Genomic DNA, 19,863 nt, shown 5'->3' with positions numbered 1-19,863 from the left:
ATCTTCCTGACTCTAAGCCCAGTGCTTTATTCACTTTGTCACCAGAAGGTGACATCTAAGTAATTTTCTCATTAAAGATAATTCTCAGAATTAAATATTATCTTCAGTAAATATCACTTCCAAATTACTTAAAATTTCAAAATTATACACATGATTAAGCAGTGTAGGTTATAAGGTCAATACTATTCCCAATCTGCCCATTATGAACTGTACGGCCTGTCCAGAAGACTTTTAAATAAAAATAGTTAATTGTTCTCATTATCACCCAAGGGAGGAATGAAAAACAAATGCAAAATATTTCATTTTTTTTTTCCAATTTGTCTTGTAAATTAGAGGGAGAAGCATTTCTAGGTGAGGTGGGGTGGGGTAGATTGGAGGAAGGAAACCTGGTAAATTAGATAATCTCTCTCCAGCTCATTCTGAAGCATTCCTCACAATGTAAGTTCAAGACTTTCTTTGAAACATATAGAAATCAGTTCTCCAGGATATTAAGCACACGTTGTGTGTTCTTCATTCTCAAGGAGAACCCAAGGCAATAGGAGTGTGATGTCTTGACTTAAATTGAATTGGATTTGAGTGAGGCACAGGCACATTGAAATTTAAGTATCAGCACGTTCCAAATCTAGATATAAATAATTTGTGGCTAATTACTGTCGTCCACCACCTTCTTTCCTTCCTAATTGTGCAGATAAATGAGAGTTGATTATTACTGACAGAAGTCAGATTATTTTAAAAAATGAAATAGTTTCTTCCACTTAGCCTGCCCAGCTTGGAACCATCTCACATAGGACTTTGAAAGAAAGGGAAGGGTAATATCATTGAAGTTACGCAGAGAGATCATCTCCTCTACCTTAAATACTGTCCTTTTTGGATTGAGTCAATTTTTATTCTATGCATTTTAAAAGAGAGAAGATATTATAAGCTATGATGAAAGGAATAAATTAAATGGACTGTGATGACAGAGTAAAGGAATAGGGGATATTTAACTTAAAGAAGAAATGGTTAGATGGTAACTTAATTACTTTCCAAATATATAACAAAGGGTTTAGTAGGAAGGTGTTGACAAGAATGGTAAATATTTTTACTTTAAGTACATGGTACAGTAAAGATATTTTCACAGTATTTAAGAATTAAGTATATAGGAAATTTTGGAAATCTCTAACATATCCACAGTAGATTATGAGATAATGGAAATACTCTTATAGCCTATAATGGTGGTAAGGTTTCTGATGACTTATTGCACAGAACCTCAGTTATGTCTATGAAGTAAAATTTACTACTTTTAATTATGATCTTAAATTGACTTTACATCTCATTAGCACCCTGTGCATTTACATGTAGTTTTCTGAGGCCCTCAGTGCTTCACTTCCCCTCTTTGTGTGTGTGTGTGTGTGTGTGTGTGTGTGTGTGTGTATGTGTGTGTGCACCTGTATAATTGGCCTGACATCTTTCTTCCTATGTCATACCCACCATCTCTCTGGTACCAGGTTTAGTGGATATATGCAGGCAATTTTCTCCCTCCCCCTCTGTTTCAATTTAAAACCTTCCTCATCAGATTTGCACGTCTCTAAGCAAATGGGATTTTATTGACCTTTCTTAGATCTACTCCATCTCTGGACAAGAGCCCATCATTACTGTGTCTTAAGACTCAGTCTAAAAATCCAGATCACATTTTCAGATGATTCTTAAAGACACATTCCGTTCCCGATATCCAGCATTCTCTTCTGAAATGTGTATGTCAAAAATGTCTTTGGCTTTGTGCTGAGGACTTCATCATCTTGATTCTTCTTCTCCATTACACAAACCTTTCCAATATACTCTCTCTCCTCTCTGGTCACAAAAGAAAAGATATCATTATCACATATTAAATTTGATCAGTTTACCTAGAGCCTTGATACTATCCCCTCCTAGACTGTGTTCCAGTAGTCATTCCTTCTTTTTTTCCATGCATCTTGAATTTCTTACTTTCTACTGTCCGTTTCCATTTTCCTATAACTACACATCACATTTGGGAGAAAGATTGCTAAAGGAAGATTAAGGAGGGATAAAAAGGTTTTTAGTGGCCCCTGTGGGACAATTAAGGGGCTGAAAAAGGATTACCTTGCTGAGGGCCAAATCAATCTGTTAAGCAATAAAAATTTATTAAGTGCCTGCTATGTGCCAAGCACTGTGCTAAATGCACAAATTTTGCTATTAGCATAAATTGAGATAATGGAATAAAAATTTGTATTGTACCCAATCAGCATAGTTTTCTTATTTTTCTCCAGTTCTATTTAGCAGCATGTAAATGGGAATGAAGGAGGCAGATGATAGGAGGAATCCAAGGTTGGCCCTTGCAAAGTGTGGGATCTGAATGTGTGGGATGGTATAGAGTTGAACCAACTGACCAAGAGAATGAGATAGAGAGTGGAAAGGAAAGTAGCCAGTAAAAATGGCCAGAGAAAGAAATGAAGGGTGAAAGCCATGGTGAAGATGAAAAACAGGCTTGGGAGTGATAAGGCATACAGAAAGAAAGAATAATACAAAATTATGATCAGATAAAGAAATTTTAAGTCCATCTCTTTTTCTTGGCATCCTAATATTGGTCTATCCTTCACCTTTTACTTGCTCCTTTAACAATCTTATTCACTTCATGATTTCAGTTACCATCTTTATGCAAATGAATCCCAAATCTCTACTTCCCAGCTTTGAAGTCTCTTCAGTGCTGTGGACACTGACCTCCAACTGGCTTTGGGATATTTCTTCTTAGGTTTCTCATCACTGCCTCAATCTAATACCCCAAAGAGAGCTTATTTTCTCCCTCAATCCACTATTCTTAACTTTATTCGTCCATTCTCTCCCATTACCCCATCCTGTTTGAAATATTGGTGTTATTTTTTTTCTACTATCACTTGCCTTCACTAACCCTACATATCTGTTAGTTACCAAGGCCTTCTTGCTAGTGAGTCTAGTGCCTGAGCATGTCTCAAGTTTGCCCCTTCCCCAAGAACACCATCTAGTCTAAGCTCTTATAACCACCCACTCACACTCTTCCAGTAGCCTTATGACAGGTCCTGCTGCCTCCACTCTCTCTTCCCTGTTGTCCACACCTTTCTTGCACCTCTGCTAGAATAATTTTTCTTGTGTTGTTTTCTCATCATGTTCCTACTCTGCTTGAAAGGCTTGGTACACTGTACTCCAGTCAAATTGTACCAGTCTCTGACAGCTGAGTATGACCTTTGATTTCGCACCTTGGTGCCTTTGTTCACACGGTTCCCTTCTCTCTCTCTCTTCTTTGCCTACTGAATTTCTTCATGTGCTTTATTTGTGTTTACCCACTTGATTTATTATAATTTTGTTTTGCAAAATGATATATTAGAATTATTAATCCATCGTGTTTTTTTTTCTACTTATCTGGCTAAATTTTCTCAATATCCTTTACAGGACCATCACCCATTCTTGCTGTTTATTCATTAGTCTACACTAAGGCTCTGACCTGGAATTACTCCACTTCCCTTTATGTACTCTCTTGATAATGTCAATAGTTCCTGGGCCTTCCTCTATCAGATCTTTGCAGATGCCTCCAGAATCTCCTATATCCCCTTAATTTTCTCTTAAGTTTCAGTCCTGCATCCCTACCAGTACACAGGCCATCTCCATCTGATTTTTCCATAAACATCTTCCACTTAACATGCCCAAAATTGAATTTATTTTCTCTCTCCCAACCTTCCTTCCAACTTCTCTATTTCTATTCATGGTACCATTATCTAAGTTACTCCAGTTCATAAAGGATTCATCCTTAACCCTTCTCATTAACCTTTCATATTCATTCAACTGCCAAGTCTTGTTGATTTTGCCCTTACAAAATTTCCCATCTTTCTTTCTCCCCAATCTAACTACCCCTTTTTTAGGTTCTTATCACCTCTCCTTCAGACTACTGAAATAGCTTCCTAATTTGTCTCCATGGACATTTCATCCTATTCATCTCCCCAAAAAAAGCATAATTTACCTTCTTATGGCATAGGCCTGACCACATCATTCTCCTCTAGAAGCTTCAGTATCTGGCTCTCTAATGCCAAGGAAGGATAAAATGGAACTACCTTTGTTTGGCATTTGAAGGCCTTCATAATCTGGCTAAAAAAGTTCTTTCTAGGCTGAATTCATGCTATTCTCCCTTACAAATTACATGTGCTTAATAAGCTGGCCTAATTGCTGGTCTCTAGATAAAACTTTCAGTTTCCACATCTGTGTTTTTGCCCAAGTTGTCCCTATACCTGGATGCTTGCCCGCCTCACTTTTTTCTTCTATGTATCATTAATTCCACTCAATGCTTAGCTTTGTGTCCTTTCCTACATGATGCTTTCCCAATTCCCTAGTTAGTGCTGTCCCCATCTCACAAAAATTACTTTCTACATGCAATTTTTTATATTTGTATATACGTATTTGTTTTGTTGACAAAATGAACAAAACTCCTTGAGGTAAAAGACTTAATTTTTGTCTTTATATACCTAGTATTAAGCACAAAATCCCTAGTACTTAGCTGGCAAATAGCATATAGTTATTGAATTCAATTGAATTTAAGCTGGTCAGCATTGAATTCCATCCTCTTCAATTATTTTTTGCCAGTTTGATGAGTGTGAATTAATGCCTGGAGTTATTTCAACTTTCTTCTCTTTGATTATTAGTAAGAATGAGTATATGTTCAAGTAATTAGTATTTCCTCTTTTTGAGGAATATGCCCTTCCTTTTGCCACTTACCCACCATACTAAAAGTTACCTTTATATATTTTTAGTAGTTGCTTATGTATTGGATATTAAATTTTAATCTAATATATTCATCATAAATGATTTTTCTATTATTTTCCTTTCAACTAATATTTTTTCTAGGTTTTTGTGTTTGTCTGTCACTCATAGCAAAATTCTGAAACATATGGTATGAAAACCTCCCCACCCTTCAACCTTTAACTTAAACACTACTTTCCATGAAACTTTCTCTGAAATTCTCAGTAAGATTGGTCCTCCTACACCCTCACATGGAAATATTTTTTAAAAAACTTTTCAGATAAATATAATAGTTGATATACATTATTCTATTATAAGACCATAAGCTCCCTGAGGGCAGGAGTCATGTCTTATCCATACTTTGTATCTTTCCCCCAAGCCAGCACTTGCTCAAGATATTTTTGTTGAACTTACACACAGAAATATTCAAAGCTGATAAAATCAACTTTAGGTCACATTTCTCTCTAATTTCAGAACATTCTTATATTTCCTAAAGAACTAAATATTCTCCATTTGAAAAAAGATGATTTTTTAAAAAAAATGTCGCAACTGGTTTCATACAGACTTGCATTTAATGTATATTATTTTTCTTACATTAGCATTTTTGTTTACTTTAAGCAACTCATTAGTCTAAGAAGCCTATTGCTCAGGCATGGGTCAAACTGTTATATGATTTTTTAATAAACTTAATAAATTCCATTACTTTCTCTCAGATTTTAATATTGAAATTACGTAGTAATTTCAATGAACATTGGGATAGAGTGGCATCTAAAATTTCAGCTTTAATACACTTTTCTTGCTGTATACACTTCCTAACTGTGCCATGCTTAATAAGTGACCTCAACCTCTCTAAGATTCAATTTCTTTATCTAGAAAAGTGAGGGGTTTAGATTTGAAGACCTCTTAGGTCAATTCCAGCACTAAATCTCTGATTCTGTAATTCTTAAAGAAAACTATCAGCAATTATATAAGCTCTTTCAGCTAGGTCATGGGGATAATGAAAACAGCATTTCATGTTCATTCCCTCTGCTAACATACTCCAACCCCATCCCCAGCCATTGGTCTCAAGGAGAAACAGAGAAGATAAAAGTAGATCAGTGAAAACTCATCACCACTCTTTCAAAAAACAATCTACAGCACATTTTCAAAGACTACTAATAGAATCAATATGTCCATGACAATGGGTTATAAGTATGAGTTATATAAGTATATATAAGTTATATAAGTTCTTGATAAAGAACAACATATTTTAAGTCATATCAATATTTTACCAGCAGATAGGTGGCACAGTGGAGAAAGCATTGGACCTGGAGTCAGGAAAAGCTGAGTTCAAATCCTGCCTCAAATATTTACTAGCTATGTGACCCTGGGCGAGATACTTAACCTTGTTTATCTCAGTTTCCTCATCTGTAAAATGAACTGGAGAAGGAAACGGCAAACCACTCCAGTATCTTTGCCAAGAAAATCCCAAATGGGGTCATGAAGAGTTGGGCACAACTGAAATGACTGAACAACTACAATGTTTTACAACCCTTATTACCATAAAATTCTTCTTATACCTTTAAATCCTTCTTGCTGCAGGTTAGATCCATTTCATATACCTCTGATCATAGGTTATGAAAGTATAGAGCATCAGAAACAAAGTGGACGTTGGAGATTGTATGGAAACTGAAGTCCACAGAAGTAATTTGCCCAAGATCACAAATGTGTTAATTTGCTGACTTTAGATTCTAACATAGATCTTTTGTTTCTAGTCTAACATTCATTCCACTAAACGATAGTGATATTCACTAATATTTGTACACTAGCCCTTCAAAGTTGTGTAAGCTGTGTCTATTATTTTGTTTCACTTATTATTATAGACCTGCTCTTAATTCTTTATTTTTTGTCCATGACACTTTATAAGGTTATCCCTAACTAGGCATAATACCATAGGAGAATCTATTTTATTAACACATAGGTAAACTAGACCTTCAAGTTGTGTTAGTTTTGAGGATAAATTAATGGTAACAATTCATACTTGAAAATTCAGCAACAATTATACCCAAATGTGGTTTGCATTGTGCTAGCTGAGTGTTTTTAAATCTGCATTTCTTATGTATTATTTAATCGTGTTAATACTTTCTGCCTCAAATATTCGACAGATAAAATCCATTTCAATAGTATTGTATTGTAAGACCAAGTTATATATCCAGGTACTTCCAAGCTTCAAAGTATAAGAAATAATTATGTGATTTTAGCTGAGGAAAGAAAGCATGGTGAAATGTTTCCAGGATCAGGAGTCAGGAAGACCCTGTTTTAGTACTCCCAATGAGATTTCAAAGAAGTTATCTTTCAAAAGTCAAACTGAATTTTTAGAGTAAGTTTCTATATTGTGAAACTTCTTCCAGGTCTAGACTAACTTCGAAAGGAAGTCGTATCAGCATCTTAAAAGAGTAATTTGTCTGATTTTTTTTTTTGCCTGACTGTTACTGTGGTCACACATGGTGCAAGTGTTTTATAGTATACATATATTTCCTACAACATAAATTTCTCTTCTCAATCTCCTATAGTTTATAGCAGAAGTATTCTATATTATTTTGAATTTAGATAAGGCATAAAAAAGGAGGCATACAGAAAAGTAATCTGAGTTTAATGAAAAAAATGTGTGACATTCATAAAAATTTACATCGTTTGACATTTTCATTGGAAAAAGAGGCAACACTGGAAAATTATCCATCCACACTTTCAGCATCGGGCTGCGGTAGTCACATACTTTGGACATTTTGTTTTTTCCTACAGTGCCATCTTGTGGTCAAAACTGGGTCTGTTTCTATTCTTCCATATATATAAATGGATGAATGAGCATGTGTGATTATATTACTGAGGTTGCAGTGAGTTCTCTAATATTTTGACATCTGTAAAGATGAATAATATGCCCCTGCAGATTTGTTAGTCTTATACACCAGTTCTGTTTGGGTTCAGTGTACCTACCTGCTATGGACAAGGTGCATAGGTTCTGAAAAGAAAAACCAATTCAAGGACTTTCCAATCAGATAAACTTAGCTATAGACCAACTTTTTTTTTTCAATAAATAAGATCATATCCAAATTACCATAAACTTACATCTAAATTGAGCATATCTAATCCATATTGTGAGGCTGGTAGGAGGAAGATAAGATTACAAAGTTATTTAAAACACATTAAGAATATAAGCATCCCAGTAAGAACAATTACCACTTAAAATTTATCTTTTTTCTTTTTCATTTAACTTGTAACAGTAAATCCAAATATAACTTAATGTTTTTTGTGTCATAGACCTATTTGGAAATCTGGGGAAGTCATGGGCCCTTCTAAGAATGTTGTTTTTAAATTAATAGAATAAGATACGTAGGATTTCAAAGAAAGCAAATTATATTGGAATGAGTTAACAAAATATTTTTTAACGATTCACAGACCCCAAGTTAACCTGTGACTTAGAGTAATTAATGATGGCATCAAACTCCTTAATAATAGGGGCAGCTAGGTGGTGCAATGGGTAGAGCACCAGCCTTGAAATCAGGAGGACCTGAGTTCAAATCTGGCCTCAGACCAAACACTTGACACTTACTAGCTGTGTGACCCTGGGCAAGTCACTTAACCCCAATTGCCTAAAAAAAAAAAACCTCCTTAATAATTGCTTCAAATAGAGCACTGGCCCTGGATTCAGGTGGACCTGAGTTCAAATCCAGCCTCAGACTCATAGCATTTGCTAGCTGTGTGACCCTGGGCAAGTCATTTAACTGCATTGCCTAGCCATAACAAACAAACAAATAGATTAATAAATAAATAAGCAAACGAATGAATGAATGAGTGAATAAATAAATAAAAGCAAGCCACTTGCACCTTAATATCCTACCCATTTCCCTTTCTCTCCTTTTCCAGATAGAATAACTTTTTTTTAATCTCTTTGATCTACAGTATAAAGCAATATAATTAAATTTATTGGGAAATTAGCCTTGAAAACTGCGCATAGCTTTAACTCTACCAAACAAATAACCTTTTTTATGGCCCTCTGCCAACTTTAAACTCATGATTCATATTTATTTTTTCTAGTGTATTGATTTTTATCATTAAAACCAGGATGCAGCTTGATACAACAGAAAGAGTAATGGATTTGGAGTCAGAGGACTTTGTTTCTATTGCGCCTCTGTCTTTAACCTGGACAAGTCACTTACCATGTCTGAAACTTAATTTCCTCATGGTGAAATTATGAGGTTAGATTGTGTTGTTGTTCAATCATGTCTGATTCTCCATGACCCCATTTTGGGGTTTTCTTGGGAGAGATACTGGAGTGGTTTGCCATTTCTTTTTCTCTAGATAATTTTACACAGAGAAGGAAACTGAGGCAAACAATTGAGAGACTTGCACAGGAATACACAGCTAGTGTCTAAGGCCAGATTTGAACTCAGGAAAATGTCTTTCTGTTTCCAAACCAGTGCTGTATCCATTGAACCCCAAAGCTGGTCTGACTCTGGATTATTAATGAGGTTGAATTAGTTGGCTTCTAAAATCCCTTCCAAACCTAAATACCTAATTGTATTATCAGCCACACCTTACATCACCTTTCTCTCCCTAACAAAACAAAACACTCATGTAGGAGCATGTGTATACACACACACTGATACTTTTATTTTTAAACCTCCTGTAGCTTCCTCCAAATATACTACAAGGTCAAATATTAAATAGCTATTATCTTTAATTACATGGAAAGGCATTTTTAAGTGCCCTGGGCTTTGCTTCTTACCTTTTAATGCTACCCGGCCTGGTCCTTTAGAAATTTTCCAATGCCCACTTGCCCAACTGAAGATTTATTATTATTCAGTCCCAGACATTCCATTTAGGTGCCAGAAAAAAAAAACTAAAATGGACCTTAGAGTTTTAATATTGAAGGTTCTACCATCTCATATTTTTGACACTGTGCTTATGATGAATTTGATCATTCTCTACTTCTGCTTTTCATAAAACCTCTATCCTAAGGCTTAAATGGTATGCATAAGTTCTACATGGTTTAAGCCCTGGATGTGAGTGTTTGTGTATGTGAGAGGGACACAGAGATATGAAGGGGGAGAGAGATTTCCCATTCATTTTATGAATCCTCACTGAAAGTAGACATTAACCTAGGGCTGGGGATTCTCTTGACATCAAACCATTTATAGACCAGAAAGAAGACATAGTCATGTTCATTTGTGTTCACTTCCATTGAATTAAATTCAATTTTAATACTTTTGAATATATGAATATATGTATGTGTGTGTACACATGTGTTTAGGAAGTCAACAAGTTATCAGGGCATTTATAAGTGCTTGTTCTGTGCCAGGCACCGCCCTAAGCACTGGGAATACAAAGAAAGTAAAAAACTGTCCTTGTCCTCAGGGAACTTATAATCTAAAGGGGGAGAAAGCATAAAAACCACTATGTACAAACAAGATATATGTGAGATTAATGAATAGTGATTTGTTGCAAAATATTGTCTAGGTAAAGGAATGAGAAAGTTATGAGGTATTTATATGAAATGCTATAATTAGGCATCTTTCCAACTCAGTCAAAAAACCATGAAGTTACCCTCAGATGTATAAGAAAACAGACATTCTAGGGCATGAACATGAGTGTGGAAGAAAAGGAAGTCATCACATACACACACACACACACACACACACACACACTTGTGTTGTTGTTCATCTGTTTTAGTTGTGTCTGATTCTTCATCATGACCCCATTTGGGGTTTTCTTGGCAGAGATACTGGACTGGTTTGCTATTTCCTTCTTCAGCTCATTTTACAGATGAGAAAACCTATTAGGCAAACAGGGTAAAGTGACTTGCCTAGGGTCATATAGCTAGTAAATGTCTGAGGCCAGATTTGAACTCAGGAAGATAAGTCTTCCTGACTTCAGGTACGTCTTAGATTATGGTATTTTATGAAAGAAATACTTTTTTCAAGTGTATCTTTATACCATGTCCAGGGAAATGGGGTAGAATGAAGAGAAAGCTGGCCTTGGAACTAGGAAGATATTCCCTCTCTGCCATACCCTGTCTATGTGACACTAGGCAAATCACTTAACATTTCAGGACTCTGGGTGAACTGTCTAAGACTGTAATTTGCAGAGAGTTCCCTATATCAGTGAACTCATGGGTCCCGTCTTTATCTCTTATCTTTCCTGTGTCAAGTAAAAATTCTCTATTATTTCTAATACTGCCTAGGTTTTTCTTGATCATGATTTAGAAATCCCACTGTGAGGAAGACCCTAATGCAATTGAAAATTTTTTCATCATCAAATATGATTTTAGCGTGGGGCAAAACTTTCATTGTTTAAAGATTTTTATTCATTCCAAAAATTTAGTCAGATTAAATTATCACTTTATAAAAGCAAACAAATTTTGGCTTTGATAATTCTATATGAAGACAGAGAATTATTGAGTGTAATCTCTGTGTATAGTTTATGAAAGCCAACTTTATTTTATTTTTTTAACTAGTTGGGGTTAAGTAACTTGCCTGGGTCACACAGCTACTGTCAAGTGTTTGGTCTAAGGCCGAAAGCCAACTTCAAACACAAACAATAGAAGGCTTTTGGTACAATAACATCCTTGTATTTCTAGTCCTTAGTTTTCACAAATATTACTTTTAAAACTGTTTTGATCTTCCTGTCATGAAAAATAGAGGCAATCTAGGGATGGATATCCTTAATTTTCAGGTTTTATAGGTATCCCTTGCCAGTGTCTCTTTTTTTGTTCTAGCTCCACACCAACTATGAATGCAAGCCTTGCTTTGGTTAAAGGAGTGCAATATATTGTTTTGAGTCTTCTTAGGTTTCAGATGCTCGATTTTCAAAGACATTTACGGCAACCCTCTAGATGCCAAATAATTTTCGAATGGCTGAACTACATAACAGAAACCAAGGGAAACATTTAAATAGGAAAAACCAACAGGTTTCAGGGCTTTGGGATATTATATTGTAGCTAATGAAAAATACAAAGAATAAAAAATGTGGTGAAAATATATGTAAAATAGTGTGAAATGAAGAAAGCAGAACCAGGTTATCATTATACATAGTGCCTGTGGGGGGTGGGGTGGAATAGAGGGAGAGAAAGAAAGAAAGAATATATGTTCATACAGTGTCAAGTGAACACATAATGAAAGGAAACAGAGGAAGATAGTAATTGCTATAGCTAGCTTTATGTTAAAGGCCTTTTGAAAGTTTTATTAGTTGCAAATGCAAGTTTAATTGATTTCATTATTGTTTGATGCAAAATTTACAATAAATTACATATTTAAGAAAACCATTTTTGGAGGGCAGCACTTTTAGGACTGAAGAACAAGGGACTGAAAACATTATTTTGTGTCACTGACATTTTATATTGCCTATTTCTATAACACATTAATATAAGTTAAAAAAAGACAAAGGAATCAAATGAATGCATTCATATGTTGGTTTATTGCATAAATAACTCTGGGACTATGCTGCAGCAGTCAAAATAGATTTTTAAAATGTCTCCAATAGAGAAAAAAATTGTTTACTTTATCAAATTATCTTAGAGTATCTATTTATCTTTCAAATGCATTTGAATATCAAGAAGCAATAAGAATCTGAGGACATAATTCCATAAGCTATCCTGCATATGCAGTCCTTGCCAAAGCTTATACTTTGGTTCAGGTGGTCTTTGAACATTTCCTTTCTTACCTTTTAAATCATTCTTTATGAACTCCTATTCATTGTGAGAGTACTAAAAAGTCACCTTCCCTCAGTTTCCTCATCTGTTAAATGAGTGATGTAAGCATATCCTCTTCTTTCAAGTCATCATCAACATCATAGGAAGTATTTATATAATGCCTTCTGTGCATTAAGCCCTCATCAAATATTATCTGATTTGATCCAGACAACCCTAATAGGTAAATGCTATTATTATTATTAGCATTTGACAGTTGTGGAAACTGAGGCAAACAAGAGGTTAAGTGACTTGATTAAGGTCACATGGCCAGTTTCTGAGGTCAGAATTAAAATGGTCTTTTGATCTTTCAGTGCTCTCTCCACTATGCCACCTAGCTGCTGTGATTGCTATAGTCTTTTTTTCATATCCAAATTTTAAGATGCCACGATTTGACAATAAAAGGTTAGAATACTTCAAGGAGAAAGCAAATTATAATACAGATAGGTTGAAATGTGTGTGGCTTGTTGCGATGTAAAGAATATGTGGAATGATAATATATCTAATATGTTGGAAGGAGAATCCCAAGGCAAAAAAAAAAAAACAAAACTTAAATTAAATATATGTGATGTGTTCCTACATTTTGGGAACCAAGACCTCATTTATAGGCCTCATTTTACCTATGTTTGTCACCTAACCTCAGTTTCTTAACTGATGCAATAACTAAAGTGTATTTATAAAATTCTTCTACTTCCGAAGTTAAATGAACATACGATTCAGAATTTAAAGACAATACAGTGCTATAAATGTAAATTAAAATTCTGGGTCCCAAACACCAAAATTCTAAAAAGACCCACTTTATATTTTGTTAATAAAAGAATAGATTTCTAACAGAGTCACACCTCCTATAAACATTATTCTCCTATACTTCTGCAAATTGTGCTGCTCCCATGTGTAGACATGTAGAGCAGGTCACTGGAGTCCCTCATGACAAGACACTTTTCTTTCAAATCATTCAAGCAGAAAGATCAATTCACCACTTGGAGATGCCTTTTGTACATACAAAACTCTAGGACACAAATGACATATGACTTCCAACAAATCTGTATTGCCCCTTTTGCTAACAAACAACCCAGGGCAAATGGATTGCATTGCCTGTCAGTTCTGAGGCCAGAGCTTCCCAAATATCTTCACATAGCTTTCTACTGTTTACATTTTGTTCGGGTTGTTAGAGAAGCTTCTTCAGTTCAGCATAACCTTTGCAAATACACACTTTTAGATCCTTTTACCTTTTAAGACTTTATGCTATTTCTCTTAAAACAATATGCTGTTGTCACAGAGGCCTCCTTTTTATGTAAATCCGAAGCATCTTTTGACCTGATATTTTCCTAATCCATAGGCATTTGCTATCATCTGAGTATCAGTGTTTGCTCACTACTGACAATCTCTGTGGTCTTGCACTTTGCCTCTTCTCATAAATCCAGATAGGCTCACTTGTCCTGTTATTTGATTGTCCTAGAGATGAGGGTAGGGCCCAAGGTGGCACTAGTTATTGGAACCATCTATCTTTAGATCTGTTAAATCCCTACCCTGTTGTTCAGAACTAAATTCTCTCAACAAGCCTTACCTAATCAGGCAGTGAAATATTGAATTTTCTCTATAGCCTTCTACGTATTCAAATACCTTGGTTATGTCTTCCTTTTCTAAGCTTTTCATAGAATCATAGACTTTATACAATGGTGAGTTGAATAGGAACTTAGATGAAGGTGCTAGTCCATCATCCCCATTTTACAGATGAGAAACTGAGATTAATTTAAGTGGTGTGTTCATATTAGCATAGGTAGAGGCATTGTTTGAAGTTAAAACCCATTATTTAACCTGACCTATCTATTTGTGATTTGCCCACATGCTTAGATTTCCTTTTAAAAGGTAAGATAATCAACCTAGAACCATGTGCTTGGAAATGTAAAAGGGAAAAATGGAAAGGAAACCATGAATTTATTTTTCACATATATTATTTTGTTTTTCAGTTTAACAGCAATGCCCAGGATGTGAGCTGCTTTCAACATCTTGTCCAAGCAAATGTAAGAAACAAGAAAGTGCTGAAAGATGCTGTGAACAATATCACTGCTAAAGGCATCACAGATTACAAAAAGGGCTTTAGTTTTGCTTTTGAGCAGCTGCTAAATGTAAGTGTCCCTATCACTTCTCAGATGATTCCTAAACCATAGAAACAGAAGGTCAATGTCCAATTTTCAGATATGATTTGCAGCAAAAGCCAATAGTACATTTCATCTATTTTGCAGTCATTGATTTAAAGCCAACCATCCCCCTTTTTCTTTGCTTTGCTTCAAGGATATGATCATTTTAAACTGGGAAATATCCATTTTTTCACTCCTTTTAGAATCATTCCTGAATTTGGTTTGTTCCCCCATCCCAAACAATCGAATTAGGATTGCACTAAAGTCAAATTAATACATATCGAGTGATATTTGTTGAATACTGAATAGTGAATAGCGTGCTGAAAGTAGAATCAGAAAGACCAGTGGTAAAATGCTGCCTCAGCCACTTACTAGCTGTGAAACCCTGGGCAAGTCACTTAACCTCTCAGGACCTCACTGTCCTCATCTGTAAAACAAGGGGTTTAAACTTGTTGGCTTCTGATGTCTCTTCCAGGTCAAAAGCTATGATGCTATGTATAAGTTAGATATGCATAAACTTATTCAGAAAGGCAATGTTCTTTTCTTCTCTTCAAAATGTATAGTACAGGCCCTCAATAAATGTTTATTGAAGGGCAGCGAAGTGTTGCAAGGGATAGAGCACTGGCCCTGGAGTCAGAAGTATCTGAGTTCAAATCCGGCCTCAAGACACATAACACGTACTAGCTGTATGAGTCTGGACAAGTCACTTAACCCCAATTGCCTCACCCCCCAAAAAAAATAAAATAAAAAAAATAAATGTTTATTGAGTTGAACTTACTTGAATCTTTTGAGAACCTTTCCTCAATTTATCTAGTACATTTCTTGTGACATTTACTTTCAATCATCAGTTACTAGAGGGTTGACTTAGCTTTAAGCATCCTGTTTTGATCACCAGGGTGTTCAGTGGTTTTTGTGTCTGTAATTCTACACGCTACAGCCACTGAGAGAAGTTGTGTGAGTGCCTAGCAGAAAAAGAACTACAAGTTCCACAGTGCCTTTGGAATAAGCTCAGCAGGAACAAAAATTACCTTTAATTATTAAAGACATACACTGCTCCTTCGCTGGCATCACAGAATCTCCCAATTGGAAGAGATTTCAGAGGTCAACTAATCCAACCTCTACATGGAGGAATTGTCTGTACAAAAATACCAAAAAGTAACTACAACCAGCCTCCTCTTAAAGATTCCTGCCAATAACAGAGTCTGTCTGCTCAGCCAACCTATTTCATTTTTGGATAGCTCTATAGAGTTCTTTTTTTTCCCCCTCAAAATCTGCTTTTCTGCAACTTCCACTCATTTGTCATTTTGCCCTCTGGGGCCATTTGTTTTAGTACATAGTTCATCTAACCTTCATGTTTTTAACTTAATAAGGATAACTGGATGCTCTCTTATCATACCTTCCATTGTTTTTATTTTGCTCCCTTCGTAGCCATTTGTTCTATCATTTCAAAGTGAAAGATCCTTCTCTTTAGTAGAGGGAAAAAAGAAACAAAATAATACTTCTGTTTTGTCTATATAATGCATTATTGTCTGCTTATTGATGAAGACTATTGGTGAAAATGGTATTATTATCTTTTTTTGGCCTTTCTCTTAACTTCCCCCAGAAGAAAAAACAAAACCAAGCATGGATGCTGATTCAAATTAGAGGCATTCATTTATTATCAAATGTAGCATAAAGTTATATTGATAGAAAATTTAAAAATCCGTTGATTGTGGGCATCTCGCCAATCATCTTTAAGTTTATTTTAGCCCTACATTATTGAGAAAAACATTTAATGTTAAAAACATACATAAACATTACATGTATTTTGGATTTCACATATTAAACTCATTTCAGTGTTTAAAGAATAAGAGAAATGCAGTATTATTTATTTTTACTATAAACAGATTTAGAAATATTTCACTTTTAGAAGGGTAAGAGAGCAGTATTTTAAAATGTAGTTTTTTTGGCCCTGAAATAATAATCAAGTTTTCTGGGTCATAGCCTTTTAATTATTTTGGTTTGCCTTTCTGCATTCCCTCTAGTTTTGCTTATTATAGTCTGGTAATGAGGTGCCTGAAACCAAATGTAGTATTTCAGAAGCAATCTCACTAGAGAGGAAATATTAAGTCCCAGATTCATTACCTGCTGCCTCTGCATATAGGATCCAAATCATATTGGCCTTTTGTGCCAACACACAACATTTGCAAATGCTTTTCTAATATGTGCTCAGTTATTCCCAAAGTCTCTCTCAGAATTTCTGCTTTCCATTCTTTTCTTCTATATGAAATATCTTTGTTTTAAAAAAAAATTTTCTCAATTATCATGGCTTGCCTTTTTCAAGTTGAATATCATTATGATCTCTCCTACCATTTCACATAGTAAGATAGAATTTCTATAATCCTCATTGGTCCCTGAACCATCTTTTAATTTCTTGCAGTGTGGGAATTGCATTCCAGCACAGTGCATCCACTCTTCCACATCAGTGAGGAAGGCGTTATAGAATTAGACATCTCACTGATCCCCACGGCACCACCTTTCATACCAATTTGAATTAATTCTATAAATAGTACTCCCTGAAATATTACTGTTTCATAGGGTCTACCCTATTATCAGCCTAAATTTCATTTACCTATTCATTTTAGTTTTATTCAAATAACAATTTACCTCCAATTAATTCTCTGTAAGCCATCCATTCATATTTCACATGATTCTTTTTGTAACTAGATGAAAATATACCATAATTTTACTATAATGTACTCTGATATACTAGTGAATTTAGTGTTCAATAAGTTATGAACAGTGCTAACTAATCTCAGTCATTGTAGGTAGAATGTCTTATTGTCCGCGTATCACCTACCCTAGTACCCAATGCCTTCATGCCTTTCCCCTTTTTCCAGTCAATATGTGTTTTCAGGAAAGGATCTGATAATGTTCATACCAACATCAGTGATAAATTTTAATAATTAAACATATAACAAAGTTTTAAACCAAGGAAATAAATGGTAGAGTTCTAGGAATCAGTAAACCTATGACGTGAGTATTTTGGAGAACATGGGGTCACAATTCTTTTACTGTGAAACAGATCATTCACCAAAAAAATGACCCATCATTTGAAAGTGACAAATTTTTTTTAAGCAAAACACTTTTTGTTAAAACACATTTATGCCAGTAGTTTCATTTTTGTAATATTATCTTAAAACTGATTCCTGCAACATTCTAAAATTCCAGCATATAGTAATATCATTTAATGAAAAGATCTTTTGTTCAGTTAAAAACAGTTCCATATAGTTCTCTTTACATAGCAGAAAGTAAGGTTTATTTTTTCCTTGAAATTTGGGCAGTAGTGGGAAATGAACCTGCAATATGCATGTACTGGTAAGATTTAGGTAAGGATTTAAGCAAACTATAATAATGATTACATTTATAAACTAGAATAACTTTTTTAAAAATCAGAATTATAAATTGGTTAGCTCTTTGCTACTCAGTATTTTGGCAAATTTAAAAAAAAGTTATTTAATTCTTTTTCCATAAACCTAAACTTACTTCTAAGGGAACTACTTTTTTTTTTTCCTTCAGGCCCTGGAGATAACATTGTTGTAAGATTTTTTAAAATTAATTTTTGTTGTCTCACTTTTGTGTAGTTAGAGAAGATGTTAATCACCTGGATAAAGAAATGAATGTGTGAATTGCAAGTTAATGGATAGCAATGATTTCCTATTCAGAAAGGTTTTGTAGTGCTTATAGAAAGTATTTTGTAGAATTATAGAACTTGCGAGTTGGAAGGGACCTCAATGGCCATCTATTCCAAGGTGGTTTTTTTTTCTCTGAATTTTCTATTTGAATTAATTTGTTCCTTCTAGTTGCTTCAGGTAGCAGTCAACAACTTAGCAACTGACATTTATATATTATTTTCTAAGGTAATCAAAAAGCCTTATATATGTTAACTTATTTGATCTTTACAACAGATCCAGGGAGGTAGATGTGGGTACTAGTCCTATTATTTTTTTTTAAGGTGAGGAAACTTTCAGGGAAGCTTTTTGATATAGTCTAAATAAGTCACAATTTCCTATACCTCTTCTGTTTATTGATGGTTTAAAACTTTACAAACAACTTCCATGAAGCAACATTTTCCTTGGTTTGATTTTTTTTACTATATTTTAAGTCACCAAATTCCTCTTAGAATCAGTCCTTACCATGTGTGTATAAGCCCTTCCTAACATTTTTAGTTACAATTAGATAGGTAGTGTCCTTACTTCCTAGTTGCTTCCATCATATGCTCTTCTGTATCCTAAACAATTGGATTATACATATGTTTTACAGTACAACGTTTCTAGAGCCAATTGTAATAAGATCATCATGCTGTTCACGGATGGTGGTGAAGAGAGAGCACAGGAGATTTTCACTAAATACAACAAAGACAAAAAAGTAAGTGCCATTTTACCACAATTTCTTTTTGAAAACTCTTCTAATTCTTCTTGGTTAGAAGTGAGAGTGAAGGGTAGGTTGAGAAAATATTGGTCATCGAGAACTAGAAGATGACATCATTTCTAGAATTAAAAATAACTGATATTTGAGATACATTGAGAAGCATGGTCTAGTAGAGTTCAGCATTGCCTTCTTCATGTTTTTGAAGGATCTGTGGCCATCTGTGGGCTTTCTCTTCAACCACATAATTTTCAAGCCACCCCTATATCAATTGCTCTATAAGTATTTATTAAGCACTCACTATGTACTAAGGATACAAAGACAAAAGTTACAGGCCACAAGAAGCTTTTACACTGTAACCAGAAGGAGAAAAAATGTAAGTAAATATGTGTATCTAGAGATAAATACATTATATGATATATATGTCATATGTATACATATACATGTATATGATATAAATATATGCATGAACACTCACCAATGTGTATGTTCTATATAGAGTAGATGAAAATGTATTTAGAGGGAAAGGCAGTATCAGCTCCTCATTGCTTTTTCAACTTATTCAATTCTATTTATATTTTAATTTTTATTTATTTAATTTGAGATAAAACAAATATTTCCATAATACAGCATATAATTTAAAAAGGTTGCACATTAAACTGCAAGTCTATTATGTAAAATTTGTCATTCTTTTTAAAGTTATCATGTAAATTTCTTTTTTCCCTTTTTTCTCCCCCTCCACTCTAGAGATTGCTACCATTAGACGTGTGTGTGTGTGTGTGTGTGTGTGTGTGTGTGTGTGTTTTGTAAAATCATTCTATACATCTATGT

General features: G+C 34.6%; 1 protein-coding gene across 7 annotated transcripts in view; it reads left to right on the top strand.

Annotated features, from left to right (window-relative positions):
- CACNA2D1 (calcium voltage-gated channel auxiliary subunit alpha2delta 1) overlaps nucleotides 1–19,863 on the top strand; it is a 665,577-nt gene that overhangs the window by 533,658 nt on the left and 112,056 nt on the right. For all 7 annotated transcript variants that reach the window (XM_020984466.2, XM_020984468.2, XM_020984467.2 and 4 more), the window contains exons 11-12: nucleotides 14,455–14,613; nucleotides 18,928–19,032. In XM_020984466.2, the coding sequence (XP_020840125.1) occupies nucleotides 14,455–14,613; nucleotides 18,928–19,032 (264 nt within the window). The remainder of the gene's footprint in view (nucleotides 1–14,454; nucleotides 14,614–18,927; nucleotides 19,033–19,863) is intronic.

Source organism: Phascolarctos cinereus, unplaced genomic scaffold (assembly GCF_003287225.1).
Source record: "Phascolarctos cinereus isolate Bilbo 61053 unplaced genomic scaffold, phaCin_HiC Scaffold_1;HRSCAF=81, whole genome shotgun sequence".
NCBI lineage: Eukaryota > Metazoa > Chordata > Mammalia > Diprotodontia > Phascolarctidae > Phascolarctos > Phascolarctos cinereus.
This window is presented reverse-complemented; position numbering and strand designations above follow the sequence as displayed.